Source organism: Rhipicephalus microplus, chromosome X (genome assembly GCF_043290135.1).
Source record: "Rhipicephalus microplus isolate Deutch F79 chromosome X, USDA_Rmic, whole genome shotgun sequence".
NCBI lineage: Eukaryota > Metazoa > Arthropoda > Arachnida > Ixodida > Ixodidae > Rhipicephalus > Rhipicephalus microplus.
In genome coordinates this window covers 432,708,703-432,732,929 of record NC_134710.1, presented here as the reverse complement: position 1 = coordinate 432,732,929, position 24,227 = coordinate 432,708,703, and the positions used below count along the sequence as shown (strand labels likewise).

Here is a 24,227-nt window from a genome sequence, read left to right as displayed (position 1 = left end):
TGTTCAGGAGCTTCTTATCCGTGCTTATCGAGTAGTTAACGTCATTCGCCCGAAGCACAGAACACCTACCAGCCCGAAGTGTTTGCCACCAAATCTACAAGCAATGACAACGAGCATAAAATAAAGGCCTTTGGAACGCGATTTGTGAATGTTGGTCTGATGCATGTACTACGTGGATGTATGGTAGGTGCATGCGTGTTGCTTGAGGACCGATCAAACAGCTGGTGTCACTTGGGAGGAAGTATATACTGTGCCAACGCTTTCATTGAAGCTTGTTCTTGCGTAAGTGCACGAGATAGATACGGAATGCACAAGTTGGAATTAGAGAACGTTCTTGTCCGAGTGGCTTTATTAAGCAGTCGCAGATGATGGCAATTTGTTTGCTTAGCAGTGTGTGTTTAGATTGGGGTAACCAACAGTGAAGGTAGTTGTGTGTGGGTGAGGAAATTAGTTTTCTTTGTTGCGGTGCCTTTCAAACAAATCCGTTATTTCTTCTCTTCATTGCATCGGTCTCTTGATGTGGCACTAAAAATTTTGCTATGTGCTCTTCGTGACACTTCCTCTCGCTCTAGAATGCTCTAGTAAACGTTGATGCTAAAGTTCAGCTGAAGTGTTTAAAGTTCCTTGCAGCTAACCACAGCAACATTTCTTTGTCTATGTGATCAGATGGACGCTCGTTATTTGGCATGCCTTTTATAACGAAAAAGCAATGACAACGAGCATAAAATAAAGGCCTTTGGAACGCGATTTGTGAATGTTGGTCTGATGCATGTACTACGTGGATGTATGGTAGGTGCACGACACCGGTTGGCGCAAAATGTTCACGCCGCTGCTCACCTTCCAGATCGTGGCCTGTTGGGTTGCAGACACCGTTGGCCTGGGCGACTGCGCTTGGTCACCACCCGGTGACCTACCCGTGCCCATAGCGCCCTCAAGCCATCTGGATCAACCACGGATTTCGTCACCAATCGTCAGCCCGCTGATACCAGCCCGCGCCTGCAGCTACGCCTGGCAACGCTTCTCATCGTCGACGTCACCAACCACGTGGGGCCAATGCGGCCTACATAATCTTCACAACACCACCAAAAGCTCGGGGCACGACACCGGTTGGCGCAAAATGTTCACGCCGCTGCTCACCTTCCAGATCGTGGCCTGTTGGGTTGCAGACACCGTTGGCCTGGGCGACTGCGCTTGGTCACCACCCGGTGACCTACCCGTGCCCATAGCGCCCTCAAGCCATCTGGATCAACCACGGATTTCGTCACCAATCGTCAGCCCGCTGATACCAGCCCGCGCCTGCAGCTACGCCTGGCAACGCTTCTCATCGTCGACGTCACCAACCACGTGGGGCCAATGCGGCCTACATAATCTTCACAACACCACCAAAAGCTCGGGGCACGACACCGGTTGGCGCAAAATGTTCACGCCGCTGCTCACCTTCCAGGTTGGTTACCTTACCCATTCTAAACAATACTATACCAATAACTACTTCCTTGTCACGGTGTCGTGCCCCTACGACTTGAAATTGCGCAACTGGCTATGTACTTGTTACAATGTGTTCACCCTACAATTGTTGTCACAGTTGATACTCTTACTATCAGGGGATGTGGAACTAAACCCCGGTCCAACTAAAGCACAGATAGAACCTCTATCAGACGCTATCAAGAAGATCGAGCAAACCGTTTTAACCATTCGTGAAGATATTAATCAGCTCAAGGCAGTACAAACTAACCATGAAACAGTTCTCTCAGCACTAACAAACCGAATCTCAGCGCTAGAAACAGTCCAAATCGAACCCTCATCGGGCGCCGTACCCGATGACGCCGCCAAAATCAAACATGAAATTGAAACGCTAAAAGCTGCTAACACCGACGCTAGTAATCGACTGCGCCGCAATAACCTTCTCTTTTTAGGTATTGAGGACTCTGTTAAAGAAACTTGGGAAGAATCAGAGCTTAACGTCATAAACTTTTGTTCCGCCCAACTAGATATTACGCTCGAACCAAGAGCCATAGAACGTGCTCATCGGATCGGAAAATTTGCCCCAGACAAGAATAGGCCAATCATGATAAAGCTCGCTCACTTTAAAACAAAAGAAAAGATTTTGAGCTGCGGAATTAAGCTCAAAGATACGACCTTCGCCGTAAGAGAAGACTTTGCAGCAGCCACTCGCCTTGCACGCTCTAAATTACTCAAATTCATTCGGCCACAAAAGTGTGCATTTAAGCTGAGGGTTGACAAACTTATTGTTGGAAATAAATCATACTTCTATGACGCGAAAACTGATAAAGTCACAGAACTTCGGAACTCACCCGTCATTACATTTGAAAACAGCGCATCATCGGAAGCCACCTCTGTTGGCAGAACATGACGGGTTTGCAATCATTCCGCCTCGTGTAACACGTGTATCCGTCCTATGGCATTTCTAAACATAAACATTGCATTTACTAACATACGAAGCATAATTCCTAAACGCGACGAACTTTGCAGTTTCATAAATGATATCAGTGCTGACATGGTGATACTAACTGAAACATGGTTGCATGATGACATCACAGATACGGAAGTGTTTCCATCCAATTTAAATTTTACAATTTTTCGCCGGGATCGCAAAAGTAAGAAAGGAGGTGGCGTGCTCATAGCTATTAAAAACACTCTAGCATCCTCACTTATTTTCCATGACGATAAAATAGAATTAATCTGGGTTCTTGTCTCCAACGGAGCCTCGAAATTTGTTTTTGGCGTCTGCTATAGGCCGCCAGACAGCCACCCCGACTTCTGCGACCTACTTCATCAATCCCTCCACACCATTACAAATAAACATTCTAATGCACCTATATTTTTGTTTGGGGACTTCAATTATCCTTCAATCAGTTGGTCGTTGCTTTCAGCGTCGAATGGGACATCATCTAAAGAGCAACAATTTTTAAACACTGCCCTTGATTTTAACCTTCACCAGGCTATTACGTGCCCTACCAGGGGCAATAACATACTAGACCTCCTGCTAACTTCGAGCCCTGACGACATAAAAACCATTAATACGCTCCCTGGTCTTAGTGACCACAACCTAATCCATATTTGCATCGCCTCCCCGCTTAAAAAGAAATCACCCACACGGAAGGTAATCACGGATTACAAGAGAGCAAATTTTGATGCGATTAATCACGAACTCGCCAACTTCTTAGAAAACTTTAGGAATACGCACCTAAAACGAAGTGTCAACTGTAACTGGGAACTTTTTAAGACTACAATGCTTAACCTCAAAAACAAATACATTCCTTCTACCCTCATTAAATCAGATTCAAACTGCCAATGGTTTAACAAACAGCTAAAATTACTCTGTAACCGAAAGAAACGCTTGTACAGAACGGCCCGCCTAAGCCAAAGTTCAACTGCGTGGGAGCGCTACCGCGCGTGCGCTAATCAGTACTTAACCGAACTAAAAGCTGCAAAAATCAAATTCTTTTCCCATGACCTACTATCAATTCTTCAATCAAATCCCAGCAAGTTTTGGCGCATGCTGTCCCCCAAGTCACAATCTAATCGAATAAGCCTCACTAACGCTGACGGAGAACCAATACACGCTGACCAGTGCGCTTCTGCTTTAAATGACCACTTTACGTCTGTGTTTTCCTCTGCCAACACCACTGATACCGTAACACTGCCCGAATCTGCAGCTGTAGCGATGCCAGAAATTGAAATTACCCCAGAAGGAATATTCCTACTCATTAACAATCTTAAAGTTTCATCCTCGGCGGGCTGCGACAGTATTAACAGTAAATTACTAAAAAATACCGTTTCTGTCTCAAGCCAAATACTTTGCCTAATCTTCACACAATCATTACAAACAGGAAACGTCCCAGACGATTGGAAGAAAGCTCAGGTTATTCCCATCTTTAAATCAGGCAACCGCGCAATCCCAGCTAACTACCGACCTATTTCCTTAACCAGCATCCCATCTAAAATGCTCGAACATATTATAGCTTCAAACCTAATGACATATCTGGAATCCATCAAATTTTTCTTCGATCACCAACATGGTTTCCGGAAACAACTATCATGCGAAACACAACTGGCCGAATTCACACATGATATTCTTCACTTCATGGATGAAAATCTTCAAACTGACGCCATATTTTTAGATTTCTCTAAAGCATTCGACCGTGTTCCTCATAACCTCTTACTCTCTAAACTATGCAACCTTGGAATCCCTCCCAACATAATTTTCTGGATAGAAAATTTTCTAAAAAACCGTAAGCAGTTCACCAGCGCTAATGACCACGACTCACCTCTTTCCGACGTAACGTCCGGCGTCCCCCAAGGTGCCTGTCTCTCCCCGCTCCTTTTTCTAATATACATAAATGACTTACCCACCAATGTGCTAACCAAATTAAGACTTTTTGCCGATGACTGCGTTTTATACTCTCCAATCTGTACACCAGACGACAGCATTAAACTTCAACATGATTTAAATTTAATTGTAACTTGGTGTGATAAGTCACTAATGCCGTTAAACCTAACTAAGTGTAAAATTATGTCATTCACCCGCAAAAAGAGCCCAGAAAAATTTACCTATAGCATAAAGTCTGTTCCCATTAGCCCTACCCTATCATACAAATACCTCGGAGTGCATCTGTCATCGTCGCTATCCTGGTCAACCCATATTCAAATAATCTGTTCAGAAGCTTCACGCACTCTCGGATACCTGCGCCGCAACCTAAAATTAGCCTCACCAGACATTAAAAAATTAGCTTATGAAACGTACGTCCGACCGAAACTAGAATATGCTTGCTCAATTTGGCAACCCTCACAAACATATCTAACTAACGATTTAGAAAGGATTCAGAACCGCGCTGCCCGTTTTATTTACTCCCAATACTCTAACGATATCAGCGTTACTGCACTAAAAGAATCATTGAAACTGCCGTCCCTCGAATCTCGTCGTATCATTTCTCGATTGTGTCTGATGCATGCTTTCTATTATCACCCTCAATCACGGCACGTCCTCCTTCAACCATCACACAGAACTTCATCCCGCATAAACCACAGTCACCCTATCGCACCAATAAATGGACACACTTCTGCAATGATTACTTCCTTCTTTCCCAATGGGATAACACTGTGGAATAAACTACCTGATAATATAGTCACGTGTAGTAACCGCCAAATTTTCCGCAGTAAGCTAAAATGTCACATGTCGCAATCTAACTTAATGTGCTGTTTTCCCTGCCAATGTTTAAATACTTTTTTTTAACTAATGTATAAACTGTTGTCACTTTTCTCTGGAAGCTTACCTTTGTACCATTACTTTTTTATTTGCATTTGGTAATATTGGCGTTTTACTTTGCATATTGTACCTTTTTTTTTTCATTGTTCTTTGAATGTTTACGTTTTGGAACCCTTCGAGTTTTGTTGAGTTGTTCGACATACCTTGTACGCCGCCCCCCCTTATGTAATGCCTCCGGGCCTTTAAGGTGGAATAAATGAAATGAAAATGAAATGAAAAACGTTTCTTTTTTTTTTTTCGTTTACTGAACAGTCTGGAAAAAATCGGGGACATTTGTCCCGACTGGGACAGCGCGGGCAAAGTCTTGGACAGTCCAGCGAAATTCCGGACGGCTGGTAACACTAGTTTAGGCAAGTGTATAAAAATGAAAAAAAAATGTAATAAAATAGAAATTTTATCGCTGGGAGCATTGTCGAGTTTCAATTGCTAGCCCGTAAAGGTCTTTTTAAAAGTTAACATTGCCGCAATAAAGCAGTGTCATGGGGTGAAGTGCTTGCAGTGTATTGCAGTAAAGCATACATTATGCGCGCGCGTGTGTGTGTGAAATGGAAGCGTAGCACTGCTATTAGCCCTAATGCGATGCGCCGTGCTTTGTCTCATTACTGGTCATGCGACAGACGGCATTAGCACCAACTTAAACCTTTGTAAAGAGTCCATATGTTCCCCCCATAATTATTTTTTTTAATTGTGGCAAGTGATTCACACTGCAGTAAACTTCTAGTATATTGCATGAATAATTTAAAATTTTTGCACGGCCCCCAATACACAAGTGAAAAATACCTGTGACAGACTCTTTGGCACTCCAGATTTTGTGCCATCAGATATGTGCTCTAAAATGAAAATGATCATTATTAGTAAAATATATACTCAGGCTAGGTATTGGAGACGATTGTGCATGTTTTGCAAATTTCCTTTTAAAAGCTCATGCTTCACTTTATCGGGCTTTCTTTAGTTAAGAAAAATAGCTCCCCAAGAATGGCCTAAAATTAAACACACAGTTTGTCATGGGGCAAGTTGAGCTTAGCAAGAAAATGATTTATGAAAACCATTCTGTCGCATAACTAAGAGCAAGCTGGTTTCAGGAAACATGTTGACCTGAGATGATGGCACGTGTTCACGCATCTTACATAGGCTGCTTGTTGTTATAATGTGGCTGTAATTGGACAAATGTCTGTCATCAGGTGTGGAGATACATCGCATCTCTGATGATCAAATTTTTAAAGAATAGGTTTTCAGGGGATGCTAAAAACTTTTTTTGAAGGGGTGAGCATTAGAGAGCATTACTTTATTAAAGTCTCCAATTTCATTAGGTTAGCACTGAGGCTTGCAGGTATGTTAAATGAGCATGGTCACTTGAGTAACACTCAGAGGTCAATAATTATAGGGTGAACAGCAAGGTATGTATGAAACAGGATTATGCAAATTGCAGAAATAGACATAATGAAATGAAGTTGTCGAGAAGACTTTGTTAACAGTACATTTACAGGCTTCACGCAGAATTTGCTTTCCAGCAGGGTGAATTTACTTTTGCTGATGCTTTCGATGGCATCATTGCAGTTCATAAGCACTGGTTTTACGGACTGCACGTGACGATCTTGTTTTTTCAAGGTTCATGTACTGATTAAAAAGTATAGGACCAGGAAACTTACATGCTGTCTTAAGGCATAATCAGGCTCACCATAGGGGTAATTGGTGACATTTCAGTGAGTTGTATGTGGGAGGTCTGTGTACATAACATCATAGTAATCTTGCAATGCTGTAGCTTTATTTGTGTAACGAGTGAAGCTTCTTTTCCTGTTAAAATTTCTGCCAAGCAAACAAGTTCCAACAGTAGGATTTGACCTCGGGTAAAGCAGGTGGTAAGAGTGAGCTTATTCAGAAGCCCTTCAAGAGTACCCACTGAAGGAATTAGTACCTATAGGGCGAAAATTCCAGTGCACCAAGAAAGGCAAGGGAGGACGGTGCAGGTTAACATTTCAGGAGGGTATCTTCTGGACATCATCTTTCTCTAGCCACAAGCTTGTATGGTCAATGTTTAACAGACTCCTACTAACATAAACTAGGTATAAATGTTGCTTCTCTATTGCAAGATGACACACCATATACCTTTTGAGAGTCTCCTCACCACAAGCCCTTACATTAGCCTAAAAATATTTTTTTCTACGGTGCCCTTTTTTTGTCCTAAACAGTTGTCTCAAGCAACAATATTCACATTGTGACAGTATAGCTGGTGACCACAGAGACTGCTCCAGCCATCACGATGTATACTCCACTCAAAATGTAAGACACTGCAAAATCATAGTCCGGTGTGCGTGCATACGACCTTGAACATGCAAGCAGTGACCACTTCTCTTGTGTTCTCTGCACTGGCGCATGCTTGTTGCACACCTGTTCAAGATTGTGACAGTGAAATTAGTTCTGGCAATGCTGTCTCAGAGGTAAGACTGTGTACACCCTTAGGAACACCATGGTGGAGCGAGCAGAGGTGCATATCAAATGTAGTAATAAACTTGCAACACCATGGTGATATAAGCACACTTGCATTCATTTATTACATATTTATTGAGGCAGACATCACACAGCTCAACCTAGTTGTGATCTTTTTTTGTTATTGTCTACATAGTTTTCCCGTTGGTCACAGCACAGGAAGAAAAATTTCTCTGTGGGAGCACCATATTTTAAGCTTGCATGACTCCAATGAAGCACTGTGCAAACAGATATATTGAATATGTCAATACTTCGGGTTTTATAAATGGTGAACTGGTTGTCACATTCAGCCGGTGATCCTGCAGGAGCTTTAGCATATACTCTAAGGTCATTTTGCATCAACAATGCCACATACAATAGTTTAACAATGGTTGTTAATGGGCAAGATGATGTATAGCTTCAGGGAGGTAATTAAGCTAAGGGGGAAAAATATAGATGCCTAAGCACCACTGGAAAAATGAAAAAGCACAGAAAAAGAGCATCGGTCGCAGCTGAACTGCAGAAAATATTTACACTGCACCACACATTCGCATCGTCTAGAATTTTTCCTAATAATGTTATACCAACCTGCCTAGCAGCAAGTACTTCTAAGGTAATAAAGTGCAGAATGACACTTGCATAAGACAGGAAACAGGACGCGAGTTAACTGCCATCTATCTTTGTTTGTGGCTTTGGTAGAAAATATATAAGGAAACAGACACATGTGCAGAGTGACAGTGTGCAATGTCACAGTCATCAAAAACATCACATCCTGCTCGAGAAATTTTCCTGGTTTTCAAAGTTTCAACAAATGTGTCACAATTAAATACACCACTTCTTTTCCAGCTTGAACTGCTTCCAACAGTTCACATCTATCAGGACTGCTGCCTGTAATCTTTGTCAGGTATTTAATCTGAACTGACATGCCCTAATACTTACACACAATCAGCCATATTTGTCTATCTACCCTTAACAGCCTGTAAGTCCACGTGTAACAACACACGCTCCACCCTTCCAGTGGTCATAGTGCATACGGGTCATTATATCATTCAGTTAGCTACCTAACTATACTTTCATTCATTCACTTCATATTTCTTGAAAATAGAGATATGTGAACCCTACATCTGCTTTGCAAAATACAAATGAAGTACAAGTATAACACTTGCTATGATGGCTTAATTAAAAAAATTATTTCATGATGATGGCCCAGAAGCTTTCCGTAGAAAACATGTAAAGCCCATATGGAGAAGTATGTGTCCCAGGGAAATTCTGAAACTGCCAAAGTCGAAGGGTGTGCAAAATATTCTACGATTTCACATACCAAGTTGAATACTGTTCTATTTGATTCAGTCGCCATTATTTGTAGAACTAAACATTTTTTACTAGTTTAATAAAATTTAAAATGTTAAATGCACTGAAATAAAGAGAAAATGTGTAAAAGTATCATAAATTTCTTCCCTGGCAGGTTATACGCATTAAACATGACAGCTTATCTAGTGAAGCTGGCTGCTTCGCTCTAGGAAAGTGATTTTGCTACCTATACAATTGTCACTTACCCTTTCTTAACACTTCTGTAGATTTTAAGGGCTTGATGTTTTTGCCAGATACTCGATTCCTACTTTTAAGATTTCTTGGAGTCCTTATCATAGCTGCAAAGGGAGATACAGCCAGTATTTGATGTACTTGTTTTTATGTTGCAATGGAAATAATACATCAACTGGAAAATAGCAATGAAACATTTTGTGTTAAATTTTATTTCAAATTAGTTTTGCTGCACAACTTGTGTACCAAACAGTGGCCGACAACCATTGGGTTTATTTGCACCGTGCTCTGCCATGACGAAGCACATGCACGAAACTTGAGAGACACGAGCTCATGCATGCAGGTGCAATTATTATGTAGTCATCCCTTGAAACATCCTTGGTAATTTTAAATACATGGCTGGGCAGATGTCTGTTAAATTATTCTCGAATATCCATGCTGGCTACAAAATGAGCAGTGCTAATAATGTCCTTGGCTTGTGCCACAAATTTTTTACCACTCATTTTTTAAAAATATTTCCTAACGCTGTTGTTGTACAACCAAACAAGTATATGTACATGCTCTTTAGCATACTGTTATTCACAAACTAAATGCCAGTTCATTAAAACTCAAGATAGTTAAACATTCATATTCCATAATTACGATCAAACTACAGGTGAGTTACCACAACAACCAATCTTGCACTGATGTCATTATGTTTTCATTATGAATTTAGTAATTTGCATGCTTGCTTCTTTTTTACAGAGTATGCATATTATTATACAAGACACCATAACTAACTCATTTATCAACTTCAGTATTTTATCACTTTCAATCAACCATCATATTGCAAAGTCTTGAAACAAGTCACTTTTAAGACCCACAAGTTTTCTTGTGCCCTTACAGTGCATCGAAGGCCCTGAAGTGTCAAACAGGCCAAAAGGCATTGGTAAGGCTTGTTCATAGGCATTGGACAAATCTGTTTACAAAATGTGTTAAAGGCACATGCGTGCACATGTTTTGGTTTGATTGTACGTTAAAATTAGGAAAGGAAGGAGTGGTGCGACATTTCTGGCATGTGGTTAGCATTGCTAACTTTCACTTCACTTCACTTTATTATCTTAAAGACCGCGGTGAGGGGGTATTACATAAGGGGTAGGTCAACAAATGGAGGTTACAGAGAATGATCTTCTGACAAACAATATGTATTTATGTTTTGCGCAAACGTTGATGAACACGTGATGGCTGCAATGTCACGGGTAAGGCCATTCCAGTCCACTGCTGTGCGAAGAAAAAATGAGGCAGCAAAAGTAGTAGTGCGAGCGCGTGCGCATGCGATTGAATAAGGATGGGTTGTGCGGTGAGATATGCAGGTTGGTGGGATAATGTAAGGTGCTTGATTGAGGGAACTGTGAAAGAACTTGTGAAACAAACAGAGGCTGGCGATGCAGTGATGCACAGAAAGATTATCAATATCAATGTCATGTTTTAGGGATGATATGCTTATTTCGTATGAATATGAAGAGTGAATGAACCTAGTGGCATGATTTTGTACAGATTCTATTTCGTTTATTAGGTATATCTGGTGCGGGCTCCAGATGGGCACTGCATATTCTAGTTTAGGTCTGATGAGCGATTTGTAAGCCAGAAGTTTTATGTCTAGTGGTGCGTGACGCAAATGACGCTTTAGGAAACCGAGGGGTCTGTTCGCGGATGATATGATGTTGTTTATGTGAGTGTTCCAGGAAAGGTCAGATGTTAAGGTGACGCCTAGGTATTTATGACTGAACTTGTTCGAAAGCGAAATTAGAGATTAGGTATGAGAATGATAAAGGATTACGCTGGCGTTGAAATGAGGCGAGTTTGCATTTAGTAGGGTTAAGCTTCATTAACTAAAGATCACGCCACTGTTGCACGAGATCCAGATCCTGTTGGAGTGTAGTTTGATCAGAAATGTTAGTAACTGTGCGATAGATGACACAGTCGTTGGCAAATAAATGGATATGGAAAGATACATGAACAGGAAGATCATTAATATATATTAGGAACAAGAGGGGTGCGAGTACAAATCCTTGGGGGACGCCGGATGTTACTGGGAGGGAGCTAGAACGGGTATTTTTAATGGAGACGAACTGAGAGCAGTTAGTAAGAAATTGTGTGGTCCATGCAAGAATGTTGGGGTGCAGGTTCAGCTGGGAAAGTTTTAACAGTAGGCGTTTGTGCGGTACCTTATCAAAGGCTTTTGCGAAGTCGAGAAAGATTGAATCGGTCTGAAAGTGATGGTCGAGAGAAGAGTGTATATTATGAATAAATATAGCAAGTTGGGATTCACAGGATAATGATTTACGAAATCCGTGCTGGGAAGAATGAAAAAAATTGTTGGTGTCAAGAAAGTTCATGATGTGTGAATATATGATATGTTCCATAATTTTGCAGGGGATGCTTGTTAGAGAGATGGTTCAATAATTTAGGGGGGACTGTCTGTTACCTGATTTGTGGACTGGAATGACCTTTCCCTCCTTCCAGTCGTCTGGTAAAATTCCTGTTTCGAGTGACAATGAGAACATCATCGAAAAGTACACTGCAATAATTTCCTTAGTATTCTTTAACAACTTAGAGTTAATATTGTCTATGCCAGCTGATGATGAAAGTTTTAATTTGTCAATGAGTGATGAAATGCCACTAACGGATAACACAACAGGGGCCATTGCTGGTAATGTCGTAGTAGGTGGCGTAAGAAACGGTACGTTGGCTTCTTTAGTGAACACTGATGAGAACGCGGTGTTAAAGATATTGGCACAAACAGTGTCGCTTACGTCTTCATTTTTATTGTTTGTAAGCGTGATGTCTCGTGTTAGTTGCAGGTTTATGATTTCCGAGAATTTTCTAGGGTTAGATTTCAGAATTTTAGATAAATCATTGTGATAGAATGTCTGTTTCGCTTTTCTAATTTCAGCATAATAAGCATCTTCCGCAGCATAGTACTTGCGCCATGCGCACGCATTACCATTAAACTTCGCAGCTCGGAAGAGGCGCTTTTTTTATTTTCAAGTGTTTTCAAACTTTTGGAAAACCATGGTTTATCTTTATTGGCAGTAAAGCTCACTGTGGGGATGAATTTATTAGTCAAGTCAGTTATCTTGTCCTTAAGCATTAGCCAGCTGTCATTGAGAGAACAGGAACCGAGATTGAGTTCGAAGTATGGTAGGAAATCTCGTAGTTCACGATTAATTAATTCATAATTACCCTTATCATACAAGTGAATCGTTTTGCGGGAAATGGAGCGTATTTTTGGGGTGAAGTTAAATATGGTATGGATGACTTTGTGATCGCTGATTTCACATAAGTATGCAATAGATTTTAAGCTTTCGGGGCTATTTGTTAATACCAGGTCTTAAATGTTTGAGGATTCACTAGTGACGTGCGTTAGTTCGGTTACCTGTTGGATGAGGTTAAAGTGGAGGCAAACATCGATGAATTCTCTTGCTTCAGTATTTCCCGAGGTTGGTGAAACCTGATTGAGCCAATTAATGGAGGGAAAGTTAAAATCCCCATAAAGCAGAACACGTGCGTTAGGGTGTTTATTAGTTAGCTGGGATAAGGTTTCGTTAAGTTTGCGGGGGAAGTCTGGGTCAGTTCGAGGGGGCCTATAGCATATGCCAAGTATTATTGCTTCGGGAGGGGCACGGCATATTACCCATAATGATTCTAGTTGTGAAGATGTGTTGATTAGAGAGCATGATAGTTCTTTTTTAGTGGCCATGAGTATGCCTCCGCCACGTGAATTTTTACGATCGTGACGAAAGAATATGGTATTTATCCCGCACTAACTTTATAGTTAGTGCGGGAGTTTCAGATTAATTCCAGCCTATTTTTTTAGCAATATATCTATAACATGTGGTACAAATAGTTTCTGTTAGTAATTTCACAAATGACAACACTATTATCAGCAAACCATGACGAAATTTAGATGATAGCAAGGAAGGCGCATTGGCAGTTAAAATGAGAAATAAACTGGGCTTAGCTGAGCACAAAGTGAGTTCAATTTCATGCGAAGCATTCAAAGTACTAAACTTTGTTCGGTAGTGCCAAGGTCCAGATGACTTAATATTGAAGTAAATGTTTATGACTGACCTTGTCAAATGTGTTAGAAAATTCTAAAATAATTCAGTCAATGAATCACTCCATCAAGAGAATGGCACAATTTATGAGTAAATAAGTGGAGTGTAACTTTGAAGCGTAGTTTTAAATCTATACTGCGTAGTGTTGTATGAAATGTAGGGTGATATAGAGGTACTTAGCTGCTGAATAAGCTTTGTTAGAATATATTAATAGTAGTGGTATGACAACATATGTGCAAGTTAAAATGAGGAAAAATAATAAATTTTTAAATTCCATAAAAAAAAAGAAAATAAAAAATGACAGTATATTCATGGAGTGATTGATGATGAGTGGGGTGAAGTGTCCGTCCATGCATGCGTCTATGCGCTGCACACAACATTGCACTTGATTTGCAGTTTACTCATTAAATCTGTATTTCACTGTTACACTGTTTAAGGCAGTATTTATAATGTCCTTACAAAGACCTACATATTTTAACTGCATTTAATGGACTCAGATATATCAGCCAGTCTTGTGGCACACCCTACAGGACAAGAATATTTTCGTCATTTCAGGACATCCCGGGGATGTTTTGGATTTTTGAAGGAGGTACGTATTAGGGAATGACTGATGCACGGCTACCTGTTTTTCATGAAACCTTACCTTATCTCCAAAAGATCAGGAGATGGCAGTATGAGGCAAAGCAGTTAGACCTTTTCAGAGTAGCTTTATGTCTTTCTATAAATTGCAGTGCCATGTCCTCCTTTGGCAGAGAGGTGCTAGGCAATAGGAGGTAAGGGAGTGCCAGCCCCTTTAAACTTCGATGCAGTACACAGCATTATTTGGTTGTGCATATGTCCTGTGCTTTACACAAACTGTTTTTTAGTTGTCTACACTGCTTGAAATACCCTGTGCCTTTTTGAAATGAAACTTGTACTGGCATACAATGAACTGTAAATGTTGTCAGCATTAGATGTACAAAAAAAAAACCACCATGAAGGCAGTGAGCTCTTATCACTTATTTGTCTTGCACTACAGGTATTCTGGGATGAAGAGAATGGCCATAAGGAAGATAATAATAGTAATAATTCACACCAACTAGTTTCATTATAATAAATGATTTCTGCTGATTCCATTTCCAGGCCAGCTGGTTTCATTTTCAGTCTCGAGTGGTTCATGCTGTGACCAACTGGAAGATGTTGCTAACCTGTTGGCTTGTACTTAGTCCCAGCTGTATACAGCCATGGTTTCAGTTAAAGTGAACTGAAACCGTGGAGTATTTTCACCTTGAAAAAAAAGAATGTAGAAAGTGATGCATCAAAAGGCAGAAAAGAAAACAAAGAGGAAAGATAAAACAGAAAACAGAGCAATAAAAAAAAAGGAGAGCTCTCAAAGAGAAAGAGAGAAGAAAAGAGAGAAAGAAGGAAGCACACGCACACCGAACTTCTCTCGCTCCCATTTTTTAGGGCTTTTCGTTTTTTCCCTATGCGTCACTTTTTTACCATTACCTGGCTAAATTTTCGCTCCTATACACAGATCGACTGAATTGATGGCGCACTCAGATTTAGCGTACTTGCTCGTTGTCATATCCTGTCCCGAAATTCTCATGCCTGTCGTACCAGAAAACAGCTTTGCGATGCAAATCACTATCGTGCGGCTGAGGAGCTGGATCATGCACAGATCATAATGTCAGCCTGATCGCACGAAGTAACGGTAATAACTTAGTAGTACACCATGCATAACACAAGCGTTCAGTGGGCCTTTAAGCTATGTCATGTTAACTGCAGAAGTACAAGTCGTGCTTTGTCAGCATTTTCTGCAACTATGAGCCATACACTACAGCTGTGTTTTGTATGAATATAAAAGAGAGTACTGCTTGAAATGCTAAGTACACTGACAATACGATTAAAAATATGGTAATCGGCATTCCTAAGATTTACATTTTCTTGTAAAAAACTGACACATATTTATGTCAAGATTCGTGCCGAAAGTACGTCTTGCCAAAGGATATTTCAGAAAAATTCAGCATATTCCACGTAGCTTAGAAATCGACGTTATGCGAAGCATGCGGAGGCATGCTTAGCGTGACCATGTTGTAATTTTTTTTATAGCGTCACGTCTTGAAATTACGCCAACTATACGTCCAAATGTTCCACACACAGACATACATTGAAGAGTTCCAAGTGTTTATATGAACAGTTGTTTACACTAGTGCAATGATGCAAACATGAACTTGAGCTATAGGAACACCCGAATCCATAAGCTGGTATGAAGTGCTGGTGCTACTGAGGATGGTAGCCCTGGACACTGCTGCATTAATAAACTTCAGCGCATGGCACCTAGCAACGATTTAGGTTAACCCGACGTCACGGCTGCATCATAGGAGTACATATGTGGTGTTTATAAAGCTGGATTGCCACCACTGCAACCACTATTAACGTTTCATGACCATGTTAAGGTATTAAGCTATTTAAAAAGTAGGCCAGAGATCTGGCGTGGCTTTGTTGTAGAATATGCTTGATTGCCGCGCAGAATGCTTGGGTTCGATTCCTGCTGGGACCGCGACATTTATTCTTTGCATTCGTTGGGTCAGCGCTGCCGATGTAAGGATTTTTATATGCGAAGCATCTCTGACTCACGTGTGTAACGCCGTACGTACGTCCGTGCAAACGCACCGCGGCGCGTTTCTCTCGCCGCAGGCATTGGAGCAGTGCCAAGTAGGTCAAGTCGCAGCTGCACGTTAACGTCTCACCCGTAGCAGCTGCCGGCTCCTCGACCCGCTCATAACACACATCTCTCCTGCTTCACCCTTTCCACCACCCGCTACGCTCGACCGCACGTCGAGTGGAAACACTCTTTCAGCTCGTTATCTGCGATAAAACTTACACGAAACCCAACCCGCCTCCCATGTCTTTGCGTTTCAAACAAACGTTTACTCGAGTAAACGTTACACCGAGTTCGCTTCCAGCCGTTCTTCCAGCACCCGCGTCGACGCCCATTTCAACTGGGTCAACGACGTGAGCACCACTGCTGCTTCGCATCCCAGCAGGGCTCTCTTCGGGGAAATGGTTCATAATTTCTCAATGCTCACGCGTCAAAATTTTCCACGTGTGTTCTCGTCATTCCTGGGTAGATGCGAAAAATGAAGTGTCAATTACTTGGGACACATAGCCGCCCGCGGGTATGTGTCACTGTTCAGCAGGAAGCGTTTGACGACGCGCGTAACAGGATTGTGACCTTATTCATGTCTTCACCGGCGCGTCGTATTCGTCAAACTATGGAAGTCTCCCATACAAATTTTGGTTCACGCCAAGTTAAGGAGGTGATCATGAGAGCACCCAGACGTGAGTGGCTAGATAGATAGATAGATAGATAGATAGATAGATAGATAAATAAATAGATAGATAGATAGATAGATAGATAGATAGATAGATAGATAGATAGATAGATAGATAGATAGATAGATAGATAGATAGATAGATAGATAGATAGATAGATAGAAATGCTTTGCCTGTAATACCTTTACTCACATTTGTAAAACAGCAACGGTAAAATAATTATGAATTACCTTTCTTAGGTTTAACCAATCACAAGAAGCTGTTTGTGTGTGACGCCTTTTTGTTGATAATCTGCATGCTGTGAAAGAGCTTTTCATATTGCTCTTCACATGTGCGCTAATTCGTTCCATTTATGCACTTGGAACTGCATGCATGCTTTCATGACGCGAGGACGCGCGTTGCTGTTACATGCAGCATTCAGTATTTCTTTTGTCGAGCTACACGATAGGACATGGCACCGCGCTTATAAAGCACTGCGCATTGCGCCATGTCCACTTATACTCTATGAATGAGTCTTGGCGCTGTCAGCCACAATGATTCTTCACATCCATTTGCTGGTGCGCAAAGTTTAAACACAGTGAATATATATATATATATATATATATATATATATATATATATATATATATATATATATATATATATATATATATATATATATATATATATATATATATATATATATATACGTATAAATGGCTCAGTGAGCTAACCTACTAGTCAAATCGCTGGCATAAAATATTTATGGTAACAATAATGCTTTGTTTCTCTCATTTAAAAAAGAAAAATTGGGGGACCCTAAAGCTTTGATTTTAAGAATTGAGCACGATAACGATACCCTGGTTCTAGTGCGTACTTCAAGCACATGGTGCATGAAATCTTTTCCAACTTGGTATGCACTCACTATGTGGTCTGAAGGAAAGTGTGCAGCAAAATGTGTGCATTTTGTTATGGCTGGCTACCTTTTAACTATGAAGTCCACAAGATAATCACATGTTCTGATGCCTGATTACAGTGCACGCTTGTATCAAGAAATATTACTGTGATATTACATATTGAATTGTGAAGGCAGTATATAGGATACATGTGTTTGCAAAGCCTAACATTATTTTCACTGCATTTTTAAGCAGATGAAGTTATTTTCCTTAATTTTCAAGCAGATGTGTGGCTGTGCGGTAGAACGCCTGCTTGCCATGCAAACGGCCTGGGCTTGATCCTGCTGCAAACTGGGAAATTTTTTATTACTTATTTTATTTGCATCTTTCTTGATTTTTCCAGTTGCTCACAAGGTTCATCACTCACAATCAACGATGCCCACGAGATTTTTAAAACTATCGCGTTAAAACTGGCATAAAAGGGTAACAATGTATGACTGATTGAATAAGCTTTTACAGCTTATGCCAAATCACATTGGTGTGATGTTCAAATCCCTAGGTCCATTGTTAGACTACCAAATGTCATGGTTTTCACTTTTATGTCTGTTTAGGGGTACAGCAGTTAACTGGCCAGGAAGGGTAAATAGATCTTTCTTTATTTGGAAACATGCAGGAGTATGATAAAGTCAAGCTCCCTTTCCCTTGAGTAATTTGAGTTGTATATATATTTTGAAATGGTGTTTGAAAATCACAGCAGCTGTGCATTACACCGCTTCGTGGCAAAAGCTTAGTATCGAGTTCTGGAGAATTTCTGCACGTTGCCTGCTGCAGCTCAGACAATCGTTAATCTGGCTTAAAATTATATAGTATATATATTGCATTCTCACTTTCAATTTTTCTTATTATGCAATTTAACTTACCCTTCGTGAATTCACCGATATTTTTCACATAATAACAGAAATTTGCAGAACTTCATGCCTAAAAATAGTGTGACACAATCTTCACTAAAATATGGCCATCAGTTTATGAGAAAAAAGTGGGACGCATGTGGCTCATCGACCCATGAAGCATCTTTGAATAAGTGGGGCAACACATGTCACATTGTCTCATAAGGGCACTAAGCTGTAATTCTGCTGCCAAATTTCTTGCCCAAAAAGGCCCAATGGAAGCAGTACAGAGGAACACTTCTAAAACTGTGGGAGAAAAATTGCAGTGAACCTTAATTTCAGATTTTCTACGCAATTCTGCGCCTCTGTCTGTGGCATTGACTCTAGTGGCTCTGTCCCAAGGTCTTCACATACACGTACCCTTTCAGCTTGTGTCTGCCTTGTCGGTAGATGGCGATAATATTGAAACTCGTCGAAAACAAGGAGAAAACAGCAGGCATATATGAGTGCACTCATTCATATGAAAATAAAGAAAAAGAAGAATATTGCTTTTCAATCACATTTAACGAAGCTGTGTCTATGCATGTCTTGTCTTGTATCTGCAATGAATAAGGGCGAACATCTCAGTTAAGCCTGCATTTTCGCAAATAATTAAAATTGGGGTAATGAATCATGGCAAGCCACTTTGACGTGGTGTCAATGCACTGAATGCTGTAAGTGTGTTAACAAGTGCTGCATCATATTCGTGAACTCTATTCAGGTGTCACATATTTGCTTTTATCATATATCTTGCATGATTTGATGATCTTGAAAATTCGTGTTCTCTTTGGCTTCTTGGCTGTATGAAGCAGCAATTTTGCCATATTTTTCCTTTGGCACGAAATTTGAGCAACAGTGTCTTAGCCACAGCTTTTGGTCTCATTGCCTCTCCTCATAATGATAAATAATATCAAAGAATGTGCTGCTTTGTGGCATCCATCAAACATGAAAAAACAGTTATGCATGTATGCTATGTTGTTAGGCTATGCAAGGAACTGCTTCATCATTTTTCATTTGAGTGCACTTCCACAATGATTTTAGGCAGATATAATTTTTGCAATTTAGAAAGAAAATCTACATTTGCATGCTAAAATTCTTTAAAAAATCTGAGCAGAAGAATACCATAACTTTGAAACTTTAGCTACCTGGTACGCAATATGACACCGGCTGAAAAAAAAAAATATTAACAGAATAAAAGATTTTAAACTCAACGTATCACTGATACCATGCATTGTAAATGTGCAATATATAGTTTCTCAGTTTTCTTAATGTTTCTGGTACACCACAACTGGAAGGCATTGTGCTGATGGCAACGTAAAGTGGCAGAGAAAGTTTTACTGAGGAAAAAGTGGGATGCATTCATCCTATTAACCATCAAAAGGTTAAGAAATTGATGCTCAGCAGTGGAGCTTCCTCCACAGCAACAAAAAACCTGCATTGAACCACAGTGCATGCACACACCATCTCTCCAGCACTTTGCTCATGCACTCTGTCATGGCAGAATTTGGTACCAATGCAGTGAACAGCTGTAGGCCACTGTTTTCGACATGTGTTGCATATAAGACTCCATCAGCAACAACGGTTGGTGAAAACTCTTTCATCGCCTTTTTTGTGTTGCCAATGCGTGATTAGACATTCTGAATTACGAGCTTTCCAGTGACATAAAAGAAATGTACATTAAAAAAATTGATTGGCCGTAGGAAATAATCAGGCCCTCGAAATCCACAGAACCGTTAAGAAAAGGTAAGTATTCATTGGTACAAGCACATTCCTGGAGCTGCGCTACACAACTTCTCAAGTCTTTTTTCTTTTAATGTGCCAGGGCGGATGCTGTGTATCATACTGTTGCACAAGTTTTCTTTTATTTTGGTGTACTTAACATTTTAAAACATTAGTAAACTTTTAAAACATATACAGTTTTGCAAATCATGACTGTTGAATTGAACACAACAAAATTAAATTTGGAGTGTTAATTCACTTAATATTTCTAGAGATCGAATCACACTTGTCTAAAACACCCACCAGCCGACCGCTTCAGTTGCTGTTTTCTGTAGAAATATGTTAATGCCGACGCCGTATGAATATCTAACATGGCATACGGCGTGCTAGGCCTTTGTGCGATAATTTAAGCGTGAACAGAAGCATGTAGCTAAGGAGACGTAGAAGCCGTCACTAACAAGAGCCATACGCTCAACTGCTCTGGACAAGTGTGATTCCACCTGTACAGCTGCAGTGTTGGCATTTTTTTGGTGCATGAAATTCTCCATGTTCACTTTACATCTGGTCTATTATATAAAAACATGGAAATAAAAAGAATAACAAATAAAACCTTCTAGGTCTGAGTGAGAATAGAAGCCAAGCTGCTTGTGTGGCAAGCAGGCATTCTACCACAAAGCCACGTGCCTGCTCAAAAATAATTTTCATGCTTTACAAATACACGCGTCTAGTATACACGCTTCACAATACAATATGTAATATCGCAGTATTTCATGGTACAAATGTGCATTGCCACTGGCCATCAGAACGTGTGATTATCATAATGACTTCGTTGTTTAAAGCAGCCACGAAAAACAATAGGCACAAATGCTACTGGAGTATTCTCTTAGAACCATGTACTGGGTGCATATCAAGTTTAAAAACATTTCATGCACATAGTTGCTCGTGGTTTAAAGCATACTACACAGTACCTGTATTGCGTGGTCTATCCTGTGTCCCATCTCTGCGCTCTTCGAAGTAACTATGTGTACGTATCAACAAGCTCGCTTAGCCACCATTTAGAAATCCATTACGCAGACTGCAACTATATGCGAAACCCTTACTAGCACAAGCCACTTTAAACATTGATTACGTAGTAATAATCTGCAGTATAAACTTTTCAAGTAATGTTACCCTGCAAAAAGTATGCACTAGGTGGTTGGAGTATGCACTAGGGATAGGATATCACTCTTGTGTTCTACTCAAACCTTGAGGGTCCCCTAATTTTTTTCACCAAACAATTGTAAGATTCATAGATAGTAATGTTCCACAAGCATGGTATTGTAAATAATCACCGTTTTGGCCTATACTGGAAGAGTGGAGGGGGTGCTGTTAGGAGTGAATTTACAGGCTGTTAAGAGTGTATGGAAAATTTGACAGAATGTTGTGTAAGTATGCAAGCATTAGGGCATGTCAGTTCATATTAAATACCTGAAGAAGATCACAGGCAGGGGTCCTGATAGGACTCTTGAAAGCATTTCATCCTAGGAAAGAAGTGATGTGTCATTGACACATCTGTTGAAACTTGGAAGGTCAGAAAAGTATTTCAAGCGTAGGTATGTGACGTTTCTTGACAATACATGACTGTGACATTGCACACTTCCATACTGCACCCGTGTCTGTTTCCTAACATACTTGCTAGCAAAGCCACAACAGGGTGTTTATCAATTTAAATTTTTTCATATTTAGTGATTTTTCCAGGTTTTTCACATAAATTAAAAGCAAACTCCATGACCATATTGTCTTCTTGGAAAATGTGCGGTGGAAAGAACACTTTAGCAGTAAAAAAATAAAATAAGAGGCACTCATATAAAACAAATGAACACATTTTACACACACACTCATAATGTTGTGAGTGTATGTGGTAATTATGAAAAAATGTGTGTATCTGGTCAAAACAAAACTTGTGACCCAGGCACTCAGGAAGTTGGCTGTTTGGTTTTTGGAACAACCAGAACACAACCACACAAATAAAATCAACTGCAGCTGCAAGTTTGAAGGAGCCTGCGATAGTCCAACAGTGCAGCCAATGCTGCTAGGAAACGTAAAGGTGGCGCTATCTCGAGGCATTCGTATAAAACAAGGATGCAACAGCCCGGCCAGTTGGCTTACTGGAGCACATTCCAGTTCATTATAATGGCTATAGCCTGCAGGCCATTTAAGATTGGATTAGATTACCTTGATCTAGACTGCTGTATTTACTAATGATTTGCATCCCCGTCTCATTTGTACATGTCTAAAATATACTTTTCAGCAAAAAGGAGTACTTACGTATTTTATGCAACCTTGTCTTGACAACGACTAACAACAATGTCGCAACAACGAAACTGTACAGCAAAATTTACTTTATCCTTTCTTTCACTCTCTTTTTTTTTTTACACAATGCACACATGCTTGTTGGTGTTTTATTTCTCTGGGTTCTGACACGTGGAGCACAATGAAAGTACTCAGACACCTGCAATAAAAGCTGCGGTAGCGTTTGAAGCGCTGATGTTTGAATATGGGGTGGAAAAAAGGAATCTGTCAGACCGCAACTGCTTCCCCGATTCCATAGGTAAATAAAAGATGCAGAATCATGATTTAGGCAAATTGGTGAGTGTTCACCATAGAATATTTTACAAAGGAACGGGTTAGAAGCAGTCAGAGAGCGTAAGAGCGCAGATTTCACAACTGAAATTTATTTGGAAAAGGAAAGAACATATATAGAAAATATTGACTGATCAGAACTATGCACATGTACACATGTGTTACAACACAGAATGATTCATGTCTTCTCTAAGACCTTATGTTCTTCATCTAGACGAGTGTTACATGAAATACTTATGCACTTGTTGTTAGATCTAATGAAAATGCTTCGGCTACTTCACACATGCTCTAATCAACATGTCAATATTTGATATTTGTTTTCTACAAGTGGGGCACACACAGGGCTGGGTAGTATCGCAATAGTATTTAAGAGATACTTCTGAGTGTCTGTATTGCTGTATCGAGGCACTTTTAAAAAATGTATTTGTATCTCAATAGTGAAATACTTTTACAGTGTATCGCATGTATCGCGATACTATCCTGGACATGGGTACCTTGTTACTTTTGTTTTTTAGTAAATGATCTGAGACGTGTTGACAATGGGGAAAAAAATTTCTGCTGTGACCTTGGCAGTCCACGGCAAGATATGCACCCACCATTTCTACATTTCTGCTGAGGGCGAAACTGACTCCTACCTTCTTGAAAGCGAGCTAGTTGCTTTGCTACCCGCATCCCATGATCTGTTTGAATGATGGCCTGCTTCAGCGTGACAACAATGTTATACTGCTATATTGAATTCCAGCACAGATATTTTCATTGTGAGGAGTATTGTATACTGCACAATGGGTGCCATTTTTTAAATGTATTTCCTCATTCTAATTGAACGAGTAGTGTTTGTTTTTCTCGTTTTTTTTTCCACTTTTCTTTTGCAGCGCCCATTTGAAAAACTGGAGCTTATTGCGGAAGCCACAAACCACCCAAAGAGAATTTGGTGCCGTGTGCCATCTACGATACTTCTTTCTGCAGAGCATTTCTGAAAAACGCCAGCATGGCCAAACAGCGGTTTGAAAAAGGTCTTTTTGAGTTTCCTTTCGCATTCCTTGTTTTGTCCGTTCTTAATTCTTTCTGCCTTTTCTAAGATGTTTCTAGAAAACACTAAACCTTCAACTGGAAGTTCGTTTGTTTATGGTTCCAGCACTTCGCTTGAACTATGCTCCTTCTAGCATAACTAATAGTGTTGCTGTTGAGTTCCGGATTTCAGTGTACAATGCATGTGACTGATGCTCTCATATGGCATAGTTTTTTATTGCAACTGATATCTGTAAATATGTGGTTATTAACAATTATGTGCAGTGTAAGCATCTTTTGTAATGCCTTAATGACACTCGGAGAATGGCGAAAATATAATAAATCAATTTCATTTGCAAGTTTC

General features: G+C 40.2%; 1 protein-coding gene across 2 annotated transcripts; it reads left to right on the top strand.

The window, feature by feature from the left end:
* The first annotated feature begins 152 nt into the window (after positions 1-152).
* On the top strand, positions 153-24,227 carry LOC142776571 (uncharacterized). Of its 2 annotated transcripts, XM_075880471.1 has the most exons (3): positions 153-282; positions 845-1,444; positions 23,728-24,227. In XM_075880471.1, the coding sequence occupies exons 1-3, from the start codon at positions 160-162 to the stop codon at positions 23,830-23,832; spliced, it is 828 nt and encodes a 275-aa protein (XP_075736586.1). In that variant the 5' UTR covers positions 153-159; the 3' UTR covers positions 23,833-24,227. The 2 variants fall into 2 exon arrangements, with proteins under 2 accessions (XP_075736586.1, XP_075736585.1); XM_075880470.1 differs by lacking the exon at positions 23,728-24,227 and having other exon boundaries at positions 845-3,071.

What these genes read in the sequence shown, in the direction of transcription:
- LOC142776571 (XM_075880470.1), top strand. Translation starts at nt 160, where the DNA reads ATGCATGTACTACGTGGATGTATGGTAGGTGCATGCGTGTTGCTTGAG. An exon ending in TCATTGAAGCTTGTTCTTGC is followed by an intron (nt 283 to 844) that starts GTAAGTGCACGA and finishes CTCACCTTCCAG; the next exon opens with ATCGTGGCCTGTTGGGTTGC.